This window comes from Aptenodytes patagonicus, chromosome 8 (assembly GCF_965638725.1).
Source record: "Aptenodytes patagonicus chromosome 8, bAptPat1.pri.cur, whole genome shotgun sequence".
In the NCBI taxonomy this organism is placed as follows: domain Eukaryota; kingdom Metazoa; phylum Chordata; class Aves; order Sphenisciformes; family Spheniscidae; genus Aptenodytes; species Aptenodytes patagonicus.
In genome coordinates this window covers 4,621,316-4,641,864 of record NC_134956.1, presented here as the reverse complement: position 1 = coordinate 4,641,864, position 20,549 = coordinate 4,621,316, and the positions used below count along the sequence as shown (strand labels likewise).

Sequence of the window (20,549 nt, the reverse complement as noted above, 5' to 3'; positions counted from 1 at the left end):
GCCCCCGCCTCGGCACTTCACACCCACCCCTGTGAGGCGGTGGCCGAGGGCGTCCCTGCCCGTATTTGGGGCGCACGCAGGCCAGCGGTGCTGATGTCACAGCGGCCATGGTGACCCGCGGGGCCAAGCCCACAAAAAGGAACGCCGGGCTCAGGCCGTGCGTCAGTGCGACCTGGTGAGGTGAGGAGAGGGCAGGGGAGGGACGGGCCTTGCGCGGGGCTGCCGAGGGAGGAGGGGGGCCCCACACCTCGGGGCTCTGGGCCTGGGCTGCAAGCTCGCCCGCGCCTCGCTTCTCCCTCAGCCGCGTCCTGCTTCTCCCTCAGGGTCAGCAGAGGAGCAGTTGGAGGAGACACCCCGGCGCTGCTGGGACAGGGACTCTCCAAACGCTCACCGTTGACGTGCGCCATGTCCGCAAGGAAGGAGAAGGCCCCCGACTCGATGGAGCAGGGTGAGAGCAAAGTATCCCTCCCGCAGCCTGGCAGAGGGGTTGGCGGGGCGGTCAGCGTGGGGCCGAGAGCGGTGGCAGGGGGAGGCAGGAGCTCCCCAGCCGCCCCGGGGCAGGGCCGCTCCTTTCCTCAGCGAGCGGGGCCCAGGCTGGGCACCTGCTGGGTGTCACCTGCTGGGACACCCGTGCCCGCAGTGCCCCCTTCCTCTCCAAGGCCTCCAGCCCTGCCCATCAGCCAGCTAGGCAGGGACAGAGCAGGCCCTTGGGGCAATCCCTCAGGGACGCTTCCCCCGGCCCCGCAGAGGTGCTCATTCCCGGTGGCATTTGCTCTCTCCCCTCCAGCATGCCTGCTGTGTCGCCGGGCAGAGGTTGACCCGGATATCTATGGGTGCAAACTGGAGAAGCAAGGGCTCTGTGTCCATGTGTTTTGCCTGGTGAGTTCCGCCGGGGCTCCCTCCAGCTTTCCGACAGGCTGTCCCTGCCACGCTCTCCTCATCAGCTCCTCGTCTTTTCTCTTCTGCAGTTTTTTGCCAACGAGCTTTTTCAGCAATGGGACAAGAAAGTAGGACTCATGGGATTTCTCCCTGAGGATATTCAACGCACGATCAAGCGGGCAGCGCAGAAGGTGAGGGCCTGACAAGAACAGGGAGATTTGTGCCAGGAGAGGTTTGCGGGAGCTTAGCCCAGACCCCGAGAAAGAAATCCCAGCCCTTCCAAGCAGCTCTGGGACAAAAGTCTTGCTCCCAGCAGCTCCACAGCGGCTCCAGCACAGGAGCCTCATCCGCCAGGCGGATCTGCGGGGTGTGACCCCGTAGCGGCCACATCCTGCGCCCTGCCCGGAGGCGTGGGGCTGGCTGTGGAGGCCCTGAGGCTGCCGCTGATGGGGGCTGCTGTGCTCTTTCCAGCGCTGCTTCGTCTGTGGCGAGAGCGGGGCCGCCATCACCTGCCGGGAGACGGGCTGTGACCGCAGCTTCCATCTCCCCTGTGCCGTGGAGGGTGGATGCATCACCCAGTTCCTTCCTCAGTACAGGTACCTCCCTCTCCCCTCCTCGCCGCCACCACGGAAGGACCCAGCGCTTCTCACCTCGCCCACCCCTTTCCTCTTCCCCCCAGGTCCTTCTGCTGGGAGCACCGCCCAGAGCAGGCAGTGGAGGCGGCTCCGGAGGAGAACACCACCTGCCTCATCTGCCTGGACCCTGTGGAGGACAGAAAGTCCTACAGCACCATGGTGTGCCCAACGTGCAAACACGCCTGGTTCCACAGGGGCTGCATCCAGGTAGGAGCCGTTCCCTCGCCCCCGGGGCACAGCAGGCACTCAGCAGCACCAGGGCCTCACTCATGCTCCTTATGTTGCTCCTGCAGGGACAGGCTGTCTGCGCTGGCATTTCTCGTTTCCAGTGCCCCCTCTGTAGAGACAGCGATGTATTTGTCTCAGAAATGCTCGCCATGGGGATCCGGATCCCCTTCAGGTTGGTGTCCTTCTGCCTGGCTCACAAGACAGGAGGGTGCAAGCGCTGTGCCGTGCCAGGGCCTGCCCCAGCAGTCCTGGCCCTCCACTGTCCCGTGAGTCTGGGCTTCAGCTTCACGGAGGATTTGGAAACAGGGCCGGGGGGGAAGAGCAGGGACGCCCTGCATCTGCCTTGTGCCGGGGCAGCAGGGGCTCATCAATTTTCCTTTCTCCATCAGACTGCCATCATGGGAGAACAGCCATGCATACGCGGCACTAAGCGAGAGGCACAGCCGCTGCGATGCCAGTGAGTGCCTTTGTCCAGGAGGCAGGGAGCAGGCAGAGGAAGAGGGGTAAGTTGCCAAAGCTGCACCCCGGGGCTCTGCACGGGATCCCTGTCTCGCCAAGGGCTCGAAGCGCAAGGACTAAGAACAAGAACTCTGCCGGACAATCCCGTGCTGCGGTCACTTTGTCCTCAGAGCCATGAACCCGTTTGCTTCCCCAGGCCCTGGCACCTGCTCCTGTGCTGCTCCTGCGCTGCCGAGGGCACCCACAGACGCTGCTCCTGCTTGACGAACAGCACGGCCAGCTGGGAGTGCAACAGCTGTGCTGGCCTGGGCACCGGTAAGAGGCAAAGCACCCGGGTGCCCCTGGGCTGGGGCCAGGGGCCAGGCAAGGCCTGCCAGCGGGTGCCCAGGGTGGGCTTGGCAGAGCCCCTCTGCTCCAGGAGGGCTGGGGGCACCGCCCTGGCCTATCCTGCCCCGGGCCTGGGGGGCCGTGCCCTTGACCTTCCTGCTTCCCCTTACAGCCTCCAGTGCCAGCTCGGAGCTCGCCGGCCCCAGTACCACTAGCCAGTCAGGACTGGGGCCTTCCCACGGCTCCCCGGCACCCGACACCAGCAGCCCCAGCACCGCCAGCCAGGCGGCATCAGGGCAGTCTCTCAGATCTCCAGCACCGGAGACCAGCAGCCCCAGCACCAGCAGCCAGGTGCCATCGGAGTCCTCCTGTGGCTCCCCGCCACTTCAGGGCAGCAGCCGCTCCAGCCCCCCTGGGCCTGAGCGGGTGTCAGACCGCTCCCGATTGCAACGTCGGGCCCAAAAGCCCTACAGCCGGCCCAGAAGATGCTGTGACAGGAGCCGTGCGCCAGCACCAAGTGCTAAGAGCCGCGCCCCCAGCCAGACGGTGCTGGGGCTGTCCCAGGGCTCGCTGGTACCAGAGAGCAGCAGCCCCAGCAGCAGCAGCCAGGCGTCATCAGGGTCCTCCTGCGGCTCCCCAGCACCGGAGACCAGCAGCCCCAGCACCGGCAGCCACGCGGCATTACGGCCATCCCATGGCTCCCTGGCACCGGAGGCCAGCATCCCCAGCAATGTGGCATCCGGGCCGTCCCACAGCTCCCCAGTGCTCGAGGGCAGCAGCCGCTCCAGCCCCCCTGGGCCTGACCGCAGGCGAAACCGCTCCCGCTTGCTACATCGGGCCCAAAAGCCCTACAGCCGGCCCAGAAGACGGCGTGAGAGCAGCCACGCGCCAGCACCAGGTGCTGAGAGCAGCACCCCGAGCCAGGTGGTGCTGGGGCTGTCCCACGGCTCCCCGGCACCGGAGACCAGCAGCCCCAGCACCGCCAGCCAGGCGGCATCAGGGCAGTCTCTCGGATCTCCGGCACTGGAGACCAGCAGCCCCAGCACCGCCAGCCAGGCGCCATCGGGGTCCTCCTGCGGCTCCCCGGCACCGGAGACCAGCAGCCCTAGCACCGCCAGCCAGCTGCCATCGGGGTCCTCCTGCGGCTCCCCGCCACTTCAGGGCAGCAGCCGTTCCAGCGCCCCTGGGCCTGTGCGGACGCGAGACCGCTCCCGCTTGCAACGTCGGGCCCAAAATCCTTACAGCCGGCCCAGACGCCGCCACGGGACCAGCCGTGCGCCGTCCCCGAGTGCTGGCCCTGAACCCCCTCCACCGGCACAATAAAGTTGGCCGTTAATCTCGGCACTGGGAGGTTCCACGCTGATTTGTTGGCTTCCTCCGTCTCCTCCTCTCCCTTTCTGGAGGGGCAGCGTCAGGGGCTGGGCCCAGAGGGTTGTCTTCTTCCCGGGGCTTGGCAGCACCTTCCCCACACCTCCCTCCTTGCGGGCTGGCCTTGGCCGGCTGCCCAGCGCCATGGCCGTGTGCTTCGGGCCTCGCTGGCCTCCCAGCCTGCTCAGTTTCCCCGGGGCAAGTTCACACCCAGCCCCGGGACCGCGGGTCTCTGCCTCTGCCCCCGCCCCCGGGGAGGGTGGCCCGGCACGGCCCAGTCGGCACCGCCGCCTGTCTCCCGCCAATGTGGGCTGCGCCCACCCACCCGGCATGGCCCTCGCGGCTCGCCCCCCAAAATCACGCGCCCCGGCCCCGGCGACTTTTGACACGCTTCAACTCTGTTTCGTTCTGGACAAGGCTCTAACCAACTTCCTGTCCTCGTTGCCTAGGCTAGTGAGAATTGTGCCAAAGTGGCAAAGCTGCTCTTCTTTAAAAGTTCAGTTCGGTGTCACGTCTGTATTTGTGGCATGAAGATTTCTGTAGATTGTGTTTCTACAGTAGCCAAAGGGCGTTCCCCGTTCCCCAGTTCCGGGTCCTGTTCCCCAACGGGATTGCTGCTGTACCAACCGAAGGCTTCCCTCTTGCGGTATAAGCCAAGAAATCCTTTTTAAGAGGGATTGCAAACACCGGGTAAGGAATTTACTCCAGAGAGCTCAGGAGAGTCAGAGCAGTACCTCTTACTGAGGGCTTGAGTCCCGTCAGACGCCCTTTAGAGCAAAAAAATCACATGTGCTCTACGGGAGGGTAACAAGGGGCCTGGGAAATGTCAGCCACCCAAAAGGATTTCCCTCCTGTTGGAGACCAGCAAGTACCTTTCTAGCGCAGGAAGGAGAAAAGATTTGGTTGCAGAGTGACTGCTGAACAGCTCTGTGGAAGTTGGCGGAGAGCTAGAAGGCTGGATCAAAGAAGAATGGTGACCAAAGCGCAAAGGGAATCCCGTCGGGTGGCTGTACAGGTCTGAACAGCCCTCTGCTCTTCAGGCAAACCACAGGTGGTCTTACGGTGCGTGCCTGATAATAGGCCTTAATGCAGCATGACAGTCGATCCATTAAAGTAGGGAGCAGCTGTCCTCTCTGAGGAAGGCAGGGGAACCCGGGAGGCCTGATGGGCTTTTCTGCCAACGAAGAGGCAATGAGGAAGGAAAGGAGGTATAGGGGGTCCAAAAGAGAACTTGGGTGGCAGCACTTTGTCCTTCTATTCTTGACTGCTGTGACTGGGAAGACGTGAGGTCTAGACATGGCCAGAAGAGGCAGTGCTCTTCAGGGGGATTGCGATGGGAGCTCCGAGGCACTCCCGAGCAACGGAGCTCCAACGGAGCTGGTCAAAGAGCTGTGGTCGTGCACAGCCTCGCTCTGAACCGAGGTGCTTGTTCCCTGGCACCGTTCACCTCTGTCGGCATCTAGCTAACGGAGCTCTGCAATGCCCTGGCGTCGGAAGGCCGAGCGAAATCTCAGAAAGCCTGGTGAGAAGGAAACCCTGAGCACCAGAGTTTGTCTTGGGAGGTGGCTGGTAGAAGAGGATGGCTGAGGACACGCTAAAAGCAGGAGCTGAAGGAGGCAGCCTGGGAAGCCTCTGGTCACTCTCAGCAGCGTCAGCCAGCGAGTATTGCAGACGGGCTTCTTGGGGTTTCCGGTTTCTGTCTCGGTCCCGAGTTGCATGTCGGACCTGGATGCCTGGATTCTCCGATACTGGATTTCGCATTCCTTTTGTCCTACTCTGGTCGTGCCTGAGACACCGTCTGGTTTTTGTCCTGGCAGGTTCAGTAGTGGACTTAGTGGTGCTTGTTGAGGAAATGTCCCTGCTGCCTGGGCTCTCACCTGACCCGTCAGCCTGGACTGCCTTCCCCCAGGGACTCCTCCTGGCTCTGGATGGAAGCTTGTACTGCAGCACTATTGCCAAAGACCCCCAGGGACTGATGAAACAGCTCCCTCAGCTGCCCTGTAGCTCGCCCAGGTACAGTAAGTTTCTGAGGGTAAATGGCCTCTGCTCTACACTTCCCTCGTGTCAGGTTTTATTTTTCCTCCACGAGACATTCTCGTAGGCCTTCAAGAAGGCGGCTAGCAAGGGAAGGTTTCAGTCTTCCCTACGCTACCTGCTCCTTCCTAGACTTTTGCAGAGTCTTTCCCTTGCAGAAAGATGGGAAGCTCAGGTGTGTTAGGAGATGACTGTGAGCATTGTTAGAGGTGAATGATCAGCAGTTGAGAGGCTTCTGCAAGTCTCTTCCACTGAGAATCCCTTGTTGTTTATTTCAGGTAAACCAGAGTTTTAATGGCATGTCAATGATTGGGGAAATTCACCGCTGAGTTAAGAAAGCTGAAAACTGTCTTGTCTGGAGAGGGACAAGTTAGAGGACAGAAGATGAAAAAGCAAATAGTCAAAGTACTGAGTAGATGAAGAATAAAAACTTTTTTCTGAAGTTCTGTTTTTTGTTCTCTTCTCTATGCCTTCTGAAGTTTGTCTCAGTCATTTTTTCTTTTTGGTTTTGTGTCTTCAGAATTCATTTTGCATTATAGAAGATTGAAAACAGATTAAAAAAAATTACTTACTCTCACATATTCTTTGGCAAATATGAAATGATGATTATAGGTAACAAGCTTTATCTTTGAAAGCCATGAGATCAGACTCAATTTTTAAATACCTTGGTGTGTCATGCTGCTTTGTGAAGATCTTAAATTGAACTGGGTTTTGTGGTGCATGATCCTTTCTGAGGCTAGGAGGTCCTCCTAGTTGTACTAAATGCCACATTTTGCAGGATACTGCCTTACTACTTCTGCACGCTCTTATTTTCTCCGAAGAATTCCTGTAGCATTGATGTTCTAATGCGCTGCTTTCCTGTGATCCAGAGCTTCACAACTGTTAACTGCTAGATGTAGTACATTGTAGTGTGAAGAGTCCTAATGACATACTATTTACAGCAGTATATGCTTTCAATCAAGACTAATCTTTTCAGGCCACTTTGATGGGCGTTAAACTAAGAAACAGGTACATCAAAGCCCCAAATTAGCAAAGGAATACAAGTGCTGGGCACCTGCTATCAGCCCTTCTGACTTCACTAGGGTTTGTACAGCTGCACATTTCAACCTGCATGGATTTTCATGTAGGATAGCTGGAGAAGGTGAAGGAGCACTAAGCTAAATTCTCTTTGACTTTTACCATAACAAGGAACATGTTTGTACCGGTTTGCCAGGAGAGAATATATATTATGCAGTAGCACATTACCAGAAAATCCTCTTTCTAGTAAATCTGCACTTATGCATAGATCAGCATTGATGCTTACACAAAATGGCTGACTTGTTTTGCTAGCAATCACTGCTTTCCTGGAATCTGATCGCTCAGGTTACTCAGGTCCTTGGAATATTTTAAGAGTAAAGACTGCTGTATCAAATCACTTTATTAAATTGATATGACTGGCCAAAGGAATACCCGACTGCTTTTTAAAAGATTTTTACATATTTACAAAATTATGAAGGTGGCACATTTTGATGTCTTAAGATTTAGTAGGGGTTTTTTTCATAATGATGTTTCATCTGTCATATTTGAGGATATTGCAAACATGAATGTTTAGTATCTTTGTTCAGTCTTCCCTTTCATCCCCTTTGTCTTCTGACATCTCTTTTCTTTCCTTACAAATCGGTGGTTTCCCCTGTGGTGTTTAAAGTCAGATGTGTGGAAAATTATATCTAATTATGCTACTGGCTTGATGTATTGAAAATATGAAACGTTTCACTGGAAACACCTGGTCTCTCAGCAGTAGCAACATGTCAATACTGCATGCCGTAAATCGAAAGCGTGTTACTCCGCAAGAGCTGCCATGTAAATGCTGTATCAGTTTCTTCCTGACGGTGGCACCGGTTGTACGGGTTTTGCCGTGCTGCAGACAGCAAACGGGTGTCGCCAGCGGGCTGGGGCACGGTCCCGGGAAAGATTGGGGGGGCGGGGGGGGAAGGAAGGGGTCGCAAACGCAACGTTACACATCAGCCCGTGAGCTCTTTCGTTGGCATGCGTTTTTCTTTTTCGACAGGGCTGTGTTTGCTGATCTTTTAGTTTCTGCTTAGCTCTGTATCGTCTTCTCCGAAGCACGGAGTGTTCATCATCTGGTGGTTCTGCTGCCTGTGTTTCAGGGTAGCCAGTTCTACGCTGTTGCAGTCTGCTTACACCATTTTGTAGGTAAAACAATGTGCCTGCCTTTCAGCAAACTGTGTAGTTATTAGGTCTGCATGCACACAAGGTAAGGAACTAACTTGTTTAGATGGACAGCTGCGTTTTTCTGAACCTGAGTTAGTATGGATCAGCTGTCTGATACTAAATACATCAGAGCCTAAAAGATACCCCTGCCACCTTCCCTGCTATTTGTTTGTTCCAGCTGTTAAATTGCTAGCGTGTTGTGTGTGCTTTCAGACCTTGTAGTGTAGGGGGGGGGAGTGTGAACGATGGTGACAAAATGAGGAAAAAGGAGAGACCAGTTGCTTCCAGAAGCAAAACCCAGCTCTCTGTTATGTAATAGTTGACTGTTTTCTTCTCCTCCCGCACCTAATGTCACTCTTCCATGTGCATGCTCTCCCCTTCTCTTCCCCAGACAGCTTTATGCATGTAGCACCTTTGAAAAATGACTTGAGCAGCGCAGCATTTTAGGAACAACTGTGGAAGCCATCACTAGGCATCTCTTTGCTGAAGACAGGTGCTGTTTTTAACCAGCATTTCATTACTGCAGGTATATTAACATCCATTTTGTATAATCCAAAAACAGCTTGTTCAGCTTGAGAGTGAGGACATTCTCCCTAAAGGTCCTAGGAGCCTGAGGCTATGGCTGTGCTGTGTTCAGAAGGCGTATCACTAGTTAGCTTTAATCCAGCTGGACTGAGTACAACAGTACTCAAATAGCAACACGGAGTGCAGTGTGGGCTAGCTGGCTGAACAAGTGTCCAGGCTTCCCAAGAGGCTTCTAAAACTTGAAGCAGTGAAAGCTGGCCCTAGCCTGGCTGCTACCGTCATTTTGCTGCACCGTAGCATAGTAATATAACTTTTTGATGTGACTGCGGAGTGAGAGTACCATTCAAATCATTAGGACATAAATTCTTGAGGGATTGGTCATGCTACTGAGCCACTTAAATTTTTGTGTATTCATGTATTCGGCACAGTAGCTGAATGTAGTTACTGAATGAAACAGCATGTAGTTTTATTTCCTTGGAAACAGAAAGGTAAAATGCATTAGCATAAGACACCAGTGAACACTTGGTTTTAGCCCATGTTTGCTGCTGACTAATGGCCTGCGTGCTGTTGGTTAATACAGAGCAGCTGTTAAGTAGCTGTACTTTAATGGTAGTGATGTTGTCCTGTGTCCAAGCCCCAGGTATGTACGTTAACTTTGAAAAGACAAAAGTATTATCTGGCTGCTTCTGATGATGTTACTGTATTTAAAAGAACAGATGTTTCTCAGAAGAGATGGTAGTGAGCATGTGCATGTTGTTACCCTGCGTCCAATGCAAGACAATGTGGTAAATCTTAGCCACAAAAGCGGTTTAAGGTAATTCATTTTACATTGCACCATCAGTTTCCATCATTCAGCTGATAAGTGGTAATTCTGTATAATTTGCTAACTTGTTTTCATCCAAGGCAGGTAAGTGTTGAAACACTTGAGTGGAGCAGTGCCTTAAAAAAAAAAAAACCAACACACACACACACTTCTTATGCTGGTGGTTAACAGTCTGCTCTCTGCAAAAACTGTTGGTGCTGCAGCTTGCGCTAAAAAAGAAGACTGCAGTCATCTTACAGGCATTATGTTTTCATGTTTTACTTAAGATATTGCCGAGCAAAAATGAAGATTCATTCTTGTTTAATTTGCTTATGCATTAATATATTTGGATTTGATCCGTTTGCCCTGGAGAATGGCAGTCTTAGACTCAGACGTAACACAGTCTGATACAAATTCCTAAAAATTCCTACCAGGAGACTTTGGCTTTATTTTTACTCGTGATCAAGTACTTTCTGAATGCAAACATGCCCAAAATTTCAGTGTAGATAATTGCTGTGTAGAAGCTCCTTGATTTAAACATCCGATCGTGGAAATGGCATCCTCAACTAGGAGATAACTATGGCAAAGTTAATATATTACATCTGCATTTGCTCATTGTATCCAGAAACTTTTGCCACGTTGGCTAATATGTCCAACAGTACTTGGTAGGGGGGGGTTGTTTTGAGAAAAACTATGAAAGCATAAACTAAAACCTAATGTGGATGACAAGCAATAAGCATGTAACTGTAATTGTGGAACTAAGTGCATTTTGTAGTGTGTTACAAGTTTAGGGGAATTACGTAGCAAGAGCGAGCAGCTAATCTGTGGTCCAGTGTGGCAGTTACACAAGGGGCAGGCATGTCCTGTGTTGGTTGTAAAATCTGCTTGCCAGCTAGAATTCAGGCAGAGAGACGAAGATCCAGCTCCCTGATTTTCACTTGTTTGATGTCGTGTCCCCCCCCCCGCCCCAGTTTGCCCGCAGTCGCCCCAAGGAACTAAGCACAAAATGGGCTCTGAGAGAACCGGTGATTTGCAGCCTGCCGGCGTCCAGAAAAACGCACAAAAAAGAAGGGCGGCTGCGTGACCCGCTGCTTGGCGCTGGCGTTTGTTTTCCCCAATTCCCCTCCTCCTCCCGCCCCGGCCGGCTCTGCCGGGGTCCCCTCCCCGGGTGCGGCCGTGCCGCCGGCGGCGCGGGGCCAGCGCAGGCGGCTCCAACCGCGCCGCGCCCCCGGGGCCGCCAGTGGGGCCGCGAGGGGGGCGCCCCGGCCCGGCCCCGGCCCCCGGCCCCGGCCCCTCGGGGCCCGATCCGCACCGCGCCGGCTGCCGGCGGGCATTGCCCGCTGCTTGCCCAGCTCCGGCCTCAGGTTGAGCGCAGTTCCGCCGAGCTTAACCGGGCTGGCGGAACCGAAAGCACGACTTGCTGGTGGGTAGGTTGCACCGAATGACTGATGTCTGAGCAGAGAAGCCAAAGGATTATTTTTTTCCTACCAACCAGCGATGCCTTCAGAGGACTCTCTGTTCCTTGGCATGGAAAGTTTTGTAACTTCCCAGCCATACTACGTGCCTTCTCCTCGTCCGTGTATGTGGCTTGCGTTTCTGTTAGCAGTTACGATCCAGTGCAAGTGGAGCAGCAGATAATAAACCTTTCACGTACAGCTTCCATCTCTGTAAAGGAATGAGCTCATGCTTTGAGAAATTTCCCAATACTCGTCAATATCTTTGCTGTTAAAGTTTCATTTTCCCCATGTTTTTAGAAGCAGTATTTACAGTGTTTGAAACAGCCCTATTGGGAATTACAACTTTTTTCGCCATCAGTTTTATCGCAATATGTGCGATGATTAGAGTGTCTTTGCTTTTCAACTCGAGTGCTCATTTCAAATGCATGTATCTTGATGTAATTTGGTTTTGCAAAATGATACTCTCTAAGAAAACTTGGACACGCACCCCCTACGATCTTTATTTTTCTACCTCCAGAACATACTGTATTTAACTTTCAGAATATTGAAGATGATGCAGTCTGACTTGTGTTCTCTATTTTCATTTTACGCTTTGCTATGTTAAATATAAATGCCATATAGCTAACTGAATGATACAGCTGCTTTCCACAATGATATCCTATAGTATTCATCTTCTATGGAAGATAATCTGTTCCCTCATTGTATAAAACATCATGAAAATGATAATTCTTTAAAAGGAGAAAGTGGGGCCTGTCTCTTGTAAGTGTTCTTGCAGAATATTGTCAGTTAAAAAGGCAAAGGCATTTTTTTGGGTGGTTTTCTTTAAAGAAGGAAGAACAAAGATGTTACAGACTTGAAAAGGTTCTTATGCTTAAAAAAAAAAAAGGGAATATGATGTTGAGATGTGCATGAATTCATTGATGAGAACATTGAAAGAGGTCTCCGTGTTACAATGTGTGTCTAGAGCTTGGGTTTGTCTGATTAAATCTTTGGCTTTTTAACCCTGACAGTTATGCCATGTAGTTTAAAAAAAAAAATCTAATAGTGTTAGATTTTAGATGTTATCTACTTTTAGATGTTCTTTAAAACAGAGTTTAGATAACAGCCCTATTTGTTTTAATTTCTGCTTATACATAAATTAAAAATATTTTTCCCCTTACAAGTACTTTTTAGCTTCTTTGAGATGAAACTGGCATGTAAGATGCAGTAAGTAATTTGAATTAACTTAAAATCTGTATATTTTCAATGAAGATGCAAATGTGGGTTAGTAGGATATTATTGCTTTAAACTAAGGTACTTGATAGTTGGTTAGGGCAGTTCAGAACACACTGAAGTAAGTCTTCCCTAAAGTTAATGTTTAATTAGGTAGCCTATTTATTTTGTTTGCAGTTTGTACTACGAAATTATAAACCAGTCCTTTCACAGTGTAAGCTATAAGGAGTCACAGGCTAAAACAGGCTTTACATTAGAAAGCTCAAAATCAGCAGCAAGGCAAAGACCTCAGCAAGCAGCTGGATGAAGATTGTTCTGCAAAAAGTAATTCTTAGGAGGCTAAGCATTGTACTAACCGCCTGGACAGTATATAAAGGGACGGACGTACCTATTGCTGAGGTACGCTCCTCAGGGCAAAAGTAGACAATAGCCCATAAATACTTTTTGGGAAGGAAAGAAGTTCCTGTTGAGTTAAAGATGACTTTCTTGGTTTTTAAAGGCAGTTGGGGATTAATTTTTATATGTGAACTTAAGTTGGGCTCCCATTCCCTGGAAGAGATATCCCTTCCTTCTTACATTTCATCCTACTTTCCCCCTCCTCCACCCGCAACCACAGGGCTCTTAACCACAACTTAAATGAGAGGGTGTAACTGTACTGTTTAATTAAGTGATGGTATTGACATGAAAACAATCGTGACTTCATTCATGGTGCTCCTTACAGAAGCAAACACTGGGCTAAGATACTACAGCCCCTATTGCAAAGAAATCAGGGTAAAGTTACTTGTTCAAGACAGTAGGAAAATAATTGTTCATATATCTGTCAAAAACAATAACTTCAATATGAAATTCTCATCCAAAACAAATAATTTGAAGAAATACTGATGTGTTTAAATACAATATTAACAATGCTGTCATCACAGCATTGAATTTTAGGCAGTGGACAAATTACTCTTTATATTATCGTTGAAATAAGATATCATTGGCCTCTGTTCTTTGGTTCCATGTTTATAACTGGATTCTGTCTTCAGAAGTGCATGAATTTCTTAGGTCATAGGGGAGTTTGCTGCAATCGCCTGTCTGTGCAGCCGTGGCCACCTGACGGGTGCACGGAAGCAGCTGAGGCATGTGCCAGCATTCCTTTCTCTGCCTGTCCGGCGGGTGCAGTAAGGAAGCAGAAGGGTTACATCTAAGTGCCTCATTCATTTGCTGTTTGTGTATGTCACCACCTTCTGATTTTTTTTTTTTTTTTTTTTACATTGGTGGAGTTCAAATCACGCTTTATGTACAAACGCAACTTCCAAGGAAATAAAATTCTGTTGGGTATTTTGCATTAGGCAGAACTGCAGAATTCAGCTTACTGGTAACGTGTTTGTACATGCAATTATTTATTTTATGGCCCTAATGGGTATTGTTGCAAAACCCAAATGTGCATATCTTATAGTTTCCATGTGTAACTGACTCCCGTGACGAAGGGCTCGTGACTTCTTGGTCAATTACTTTTTGTAATTGGAGAAGAATTTTCCCATTCACCGCAACTGAATCAGGTTTTAGTGTTGGAGATTTAAGTCCCACTTGCTGCTGAAATCTGCATGCAAGGTCTTTCACATTAACGCTGTTTTTAAAGATGACACCTAAAGCTGTAACAATTATACTATTGACGGACCTGAATTAATCAGACAACCTTATTAACTTATTCTTTTTAATTATACATGGAGGATTTTCTCAGCAGCTTGGCCTGTTACTTGGGATCGTTCAGTTTATATTACTTTTTTATGATCAAAGTGTATTACTGAATCCCATGGCCCGCTCAGGGCTTGCTCAAGCATATCAGTTCTCAGAACATTGTTGTTCATTTTATTAAGTTTCTGGGTTTTGTTCCAAATCCAACATTGCTCTGCATTAGAATAGGAGCTGAAGAGGTAGTATGTTAGCTTTTCCATTTCATATCTTAAGCAGCAGGTATTTTTGCATCACATTTCCCTGGGCTAGGGCACACCCTTGATTTCCAATAAAAAGAGTTAATGCTGGGACAGGTGAGATTTTTAGACCCTCAGGTACAGTCTTGTCAGAGCTGATTTTAATACACAGGTCACACAAAAAGGGAAATCTTTTTTTTTTTAATTAAAAAAAACCCAAAACCTTTAAGGGTATTTTAATTGTAAACCCATGGCTTGTTTTCTTTTAGGAGGGAGTTCAATTTGCTTTCTGCTTTCAGTTTAGTACCTTTTGAAATGGCCTCACCTTGGTCTCTCTGCTTTCCTTCTTACAATGATCATGCAGTTTTAAAAGATTTTTATCGGACAGTACACCAGCAGGAATTTGAACCATGTTCAGTTGCTTTGGAAACGAGAACTAATATAACACAAGTTTGCATGGCTTCGCAGGAAACGTCTATAGACTAAGGCTTTCTGCCCGTACACAGCTTAATTTCGGGGAGTTGTACGTTCTCAGGCAAACTTGTTACTTTTCCGCTCAGCTTGAGGGAGGATGGTCATTGGGCATTCTAATTCCGTGCGGCTTGCCGTGCTGCCGTGGTAGTCTGTTGTAAGGAGAGCGGGGCTTACGATGTGTGGTAGGAGCAGGCAGAGTTCGTGTAGCAACAGCTCTCCCAGCCAATCGGCAGAGATGTTAGATAAAGTGGAAGCATTTGTAGCACTTCCTCTGCTTTTATTTTTAATATGCTCTTTCCTCATCCCCCTCCTCCACTGCAGGCATAAGGTGACGTCCTGAAGCTTTCACTCTGGTTTGTGCAATAGAACTCGGTTACACCAAGCCTCTTCTGTTTAAACGTTTAGTTGTGACCTATATCTGCCAGGAAAAGGTTCTGTATTTTGTTTTCCTCTGCCTTTCTGTAAACTACTCTGCGGTGCCAGCTGTACGGTGTGGCTAAGTAAAATGTCTGAATTTCTGTGTACACATTTTTCAAGAGGACTTAGGAGACAGTGAACAAATTTTATTAGCACTTACTGCAGTTTTGCAACACCCATTTTGATTAACAAGGCTACAGTAAAGGAAGTACTGGAAAGCTACCTCATACAGCACGGCGTAACTCGTACCATATTGTGGACTGCTGAATCATAAGCGGTTAATGCTGGTATTAGTGAGTTTCCTCTACTGAGATGGAGGGGGTTGGACAGCTAACGCAGACGATACTGGCAAGTAGCCTTGCACTGTAAGGAAAGGGGAGAGGTTAAGAATTGATGCAAGTTAGAAAAGCTAGTACTGAGGAACTGCCTTCCAGGTATTTAAGACAGCTGGACGCACTGGATAATAGAAACACGGAAGAAAGGGATCTCTGAATCCCCTGTCTACTACTCCGTGTTTTGGAACAGAAGAAAAGCAGTCTTTTACTTAAATTAAATTCTCATTTGCTAGGCAAATTGGTAATTGTTCACCCCTCCTTCCATCTCCAGCCCAATTACCAGATTTGTTTGACAATCTGGTAGCAAGCAGTGTCTTTGCTTTGGTAACAAAGTCCAACCTACAGTAACAGCAGTGGAATTGCAGGGAAGATATACATGGTATCTCTTTGAAAGACAGGTTCTTAAACACAGAGGCCCTTTGTGCTGCTGAGTAACTTGACCTGCTGTTTCTGACAAGTCCCTGAATTTAGCTTTACAGTATTTCATACCCCGTAGTCTTGTTTGCATTTGTTTTTAAAATGCTGTCTTACCCAAAGACAAAAACCGATACCCTGTTGCTCAGCTGTCAGGCTTGGAGGTAGTTGAGGACACTGATCTGTGATCACGCAACAGAACATGGTACATTTGGGAAATGAGCAGTCCCCTTTCCAAAGAATAAGCTCACTGAAAGATTACGTGTGGTGTTTCCAGTGCTTATCTGAAGAAAGGTAGAACCTTTACTTTGTTTGAATGGTCAGTATTAAATTTGTCCTTTGGTAACTTTTTTTGCGTAAGAATGTGGAGTATCATCAGTTAAAAGTCCTTTGCTCTTTTGATTTTGTAAAAACACATGTGCAGACGTTGAACGTAGCTTTCATTTTCATGAGTAGAATATTTGTGGGGGTTTTTTCACCTGAATGTCCACGCATGTTGCTTTTGTAAGGCTACAAAAGTTTTATCTATGTTGTTGCAGTTCTCGTAAGGCAAGTTAGGAAATGGGCTATATGCTGAGCACTCATTGAATGACACTTGTAAAGAATGCTCTGCATTTTCCTCCTGTGGAAAGGCACAGTATAGCCCGTTTTAAAAGAAGTCATCAAGTGGGGAGATGTAACCGCATGTGATATATGCATGCTGCATAGTGTACAAGGCCACAGAGCATGGCTAGAAAGGAAGCTGTTAGAGATGCAGGTGCTATAAACCAGTCAGCAGTCTATTAATTGAAAGTGGCATTGATATGAAATAGTTACCGCTTTTGGGTGCCACGTGATGACAACTGTACATGACGGAGTTATGCAAATTTGCTGTGGTACGTTTTCAATAACATACAGTGAAACTAGCCTCTAAAACTAGCTTTTTAGCCTAGCATCAATATGGAATGCTGTAATATTTCAGTAGTGTTTGATTATAGTTTTTCTTTTTGGTAGATGTTGGGTTTGGTAGGTTCTTGGGTCTGCTCTTCCAACTGGTGTATATTTCATCGACTTCCATATGTATTACTAAGACATGTATATCGTTGAAGATGAGACATTTTGCTTTTTAGGAAGTGCAGTAGGTAGTCAGGTGTTCAGAAAAGATCATTGAGCAGTTAGTCCTTCTATCTGTTTGTTCTTGGCAAGAGAAGAACTTCTGTCAAGAAACTCAAAACTTTACTGTAATTAGGGGGGGAGGAATATGACATTGACTCTGTTGCTTTCATTATTGAAAGCAAATAACTGTTCTGCAAATAACCAAAACAAAATTCTGAAAATTAAGGTGTCATTTTGTAGATAGACCATAGTCCATGAAATGTGCGGAGTTAGTGCTCTCCCTGTCTGGTTTCTACTTTCAACTCCTGTGAGGAGATACCAGACAACTCCACAGTACCCCCAGAGAAAAATGCTATACAGTTTAGACCTGCTTGTTGTTTTGGCTATTCCTGTCCTTTGCTAATGATCTACCAAGCTTTGCAAGCCAGTGGAGAAAGCCTGTTGAGGCCTAGATGGTAGTTACAGAAGAAAGTAAGTAGCGCATGAACCTGTGCTGATTCTTTCCAACAGAGAAGATCAGGAAGGTCAGGATATATTCCTTACATCCTACTCTGGACTGTCAGTCTGAAATAATTCTAGCCTGGTAACAACAGTATCTCAGATGTGTTGGAAAACTGACATTGACTGAAGTAGTCTTACAGGCATCATGGGAATACAAATCGGTAATCTCTTAGTGGTATAAGACAATAGCGAAAGAGCGTGGAGACTGGTAAATTAAACCATTGTACAGTAGATTTGCTATAAGCTTTGGTAGATCAAGCTTTTAACCCATTTGTTCCCGTTAACCTCTTTCTTTCTTTCTTTCCATCCTTTATAGTTTAGCAGAATCTGTTTAACTTTTAATTATTTAATTTCTGCCTGTAATCTGTATTTGAATCACTGTAATGAATTTTCACTGTTCAGTTGTTTACCTCAATTAAAGGATGTGAATTCTACCACTGCAGAGCCCAGATAAATTTCGACAAGCTGCAGCAGTTGGGTAAGCGGAGGTTTGTTAGCCACCTAAAAATGTCTTAACTGTGTTTCAGTGTCAGCAGCCTTACAAATGGTATGTGTTACTGCTGTTGTGTGTTATATGCCATTTTGTTGCCAGAAAAAAATTAGGAGATCATATAACCTCGTCTATTTTGTGTCAAGATTTTATGTCTTTGTATAGTTCCATAAGTGTATCTTGTAAAAGATTCATTAACCCGTATTTTAATTATCCTCATTAAGAATTATTTTGCCTTCCATGAAGATAACTTATCTTTCCCTTCAATACTGACAAGTAGCAGGAAACCACTAATCAGACCTTAATGCAATGGGCTTGCAGACTTTTAAAGCTCAAATGAGATTTTCTGGCTTTCAGGTTTGGGTTGGTTTGAGGTTTTTTTGGTGTTGGGGTTTTTTTCCTGCCACTGAAAGACAGAAAATTTTAGTATACTTACTTCAGCTGAAAGCTGGAGATCTCTCTGTAATCATGATTTCAAAACCTGGTTCTTTCGAGAGAATGCCACATCTTGAATCACTTTTCTTATTCCAAATATTATTGAACAACTTTTCTTATTCCAAATAAAATTAATTTTTCATTGTATGCAGTGATAAGACAATTAGTGTGTTCTAATAATGTAAAGTGCTTGCCACTACAATTTCCCTATACATCTTTAAAAAAACCCCAACACCCCCCAAAAAAGCCCCAAAAATCAAACCCCAAAACCATAAAAGGCCTAATTTTGTTTTATTTCTGAGCGTATATTGAGAACACTTACCCCCCAGTGCAAACTGCTGAACACTGGGTTCTTTAGCAAATCAGACCACATGTTTACGTGCTTAGATGGTCCGACGTATATGCAAGCCTTTAAGCACTTGCTTTTGAGCACTTTAGCCTACCTGCTAAGAAAAGAAATAGAATATTGCTCAAAATTGTCTTTTCTTTATGATGCAAGCTCTTTGCATATACTTCTAGATTTGTGGTCTCTGGTTTCAGGGTTACAGAGATGGCTAACTAGCAGTTAATCGAGTGTAGGGTGTCACTGCGTTTTGCTTTCTCCTGGCAGCACAGCTGAGACAGCTGCAGAGAGACAAATTCAGAGTCAGGTTCTGTTCGCCACTCAGCCCCTTCACACTCACAATCACTAGCTTCGCAAAATGTGTCAAAATACAGCTAGAGGAGTGCTGAGCTAATCAGTACCTAGCGGCAGCTAAAGATTTGGTTAATGAGCCTCTCTGGTTGTTTTTTTTTTTACCATTCCAGAAACATAAGCAGACAAGCCAAATGACTATACAGCTTTAGAGGTGTTAAAGCATTTCATTCAAGAAACAAAGTTATCTAGTTTAGATACCCATGTGTCTGGGGCCAAATGACCTCTGTCTTTGTGTTTGTCGCACAAAGTTTTCTGTGTTTATGTGGGGTTCTTCCTACGCTTGCTTGGGTGGGCTAGTCCCTTGGTTCAGATGCCCCCTTACCGCACAGTACCTGAAAACCTAACACAAGTTTCTGCAATCTTCTCCCTGCTGGATTCTCCCCTTGAAGGAATTTTCACCACTTGTGATGCAATACCTGTTTTACAGGAGTTTTCACTGATACTAGACATCCTATATGCAAGATTTTATATTAGTTCCCCTGCATGTAGTACAGGGCTATTTATACTAGCTTGGTTTTGCATGTGACACTTAGAGTAACGGGATGTAAAACATTACAGTTTTTTAGATTCCTTTTCTTAGGTTGGCTCTCATTTGTGCCATTAAAACAAGTAACAAACTGCAGTCACGGTGGGGAGAAAGAGCATAGGTAGCAGACAAGCCACTGATTTGAAAATCTTCCTCACAAGCTTCTCAGAAGAAGTTATTTTCTCTATGAGATACTAGTCGAAGATGTACATGTGCAGTCTTAGTCCTTTTCTAGCCCATCTTTAGAAAAAGCTTAAATTGGAAGAAAAAAAAAAAAATAGCTACAGCCCTTCCAAGAAAGATCTTCTGAGCACAAGCAAAGCTGAATTTGACATGCTGTAGTTTCTTGAAGACAGCTGTGGGTTTTGATTTTTTTGTAGGTTGAAAGCATATGTTTTCTGGTTTAGATTCACATAGATTTTTATCTCCTAGATACCTTCTGCACACACACTCCTCTCTTATCATGTGTGTGATTTGTAATACCTACTTTGCATAAGCAAACTGACTGATAAATTATGATCCATTTATGTCTCGATGCAGATAATTGGGGATGCTTGGATGCTGCCATATTCTACAGTTTAACTGGGAATATACTGGATTCTAAGTATGCATGATACGTGTTTTGTACTGTCAAGAAGAGGAGAGATAGCAAAGCATAAGAAACAAGATTATATGGTGCAGTCACTGTTTTTAATTCTAAATTAATAGAAATTTGTGGGGTTGGCTTGGCAATTAACATTAATTTTTTTTAATTAATTTTTTTTTTTTGTTATTAGGTTACAGCTGTTGGAGGCAGGGGGGAAAGTGTGCTGTCAAATGGAATAGCCTCATTTATTTTTGACTAAAGAGGGTCTTGATACTGTGAAGGTAATGGTAGGTAGTGAAAAGAGAGCTGAACTGTTAGGTTGCTCGACCTGTTGGTACCTAACAAATCTGTCAGCATTTTACAAAAAAAAAAGAAAAAAAAAAAGGAAACTGAAGCAGCTAGACAAAAGGCTTACTGCTTTCTGTAGCCTAACAAATGCACGTTTGTTTACATAACCTTATTTGAGCTCTGGGGATAAAGTGCTTTTTAAAAAAGTTTCTTCTGTATTGCTTTAAACTTAATTTTA

The 20,549-nt window shown here is 47.2% G+C and overlaps 1 protein-coding gene and 1 long non-coding RNA gene across 3 annotated transcripts in view; both read left to right on the top strand.

The window, feature by feature from the left end:
* The first annotated feature begins 405 nt into the window (after positions 1-405).
* Positions 406-4,548, top strand: LOC143164308 (E3 ubiquitin-protein ligase PHF7-like). The gene is made up of 10 exons (XM_076346780.1): positions 406-459; positions 969-1,070; positions 1,351-1,475; positions 1,559-1,721; positions 1,808-1,914; positions 2,132-2,245; positions 2,398-2,516; positions 2,701-2,789; positions 3,243-3,452; positions 4,483-4,548. The coding sequence occupies exons 1-10, from the start codon at positions 406-408 to the stop codon at positions 4,546-4,548; spliced, it is 1,149 nt and encodes a 382-aa protein (XP_076202895.1).
* A 3,352-nt stretch (positions 4,549-7,900) lies between these two features.
* The window catches only part of LOC143163914 (uncharacterized), a 35,639-nt gene continuing 22,990 nt past the window's right edge, over positions 7,901-20,549 (top strand). Inside the window, exon 1 of one of the 2 annotated variants that reach the window (XR_012995992.1) lies at positions 7,901-8,119. This is a non-coding gene — a long non-coding RNA (uncharacterized LOC143163914). Of the gene's footprint in view, positions 8,124-20,549 lie in introns of both variants that reach the window. The other variant, XR_012995991.1, reaches the window with a different exon arrangement.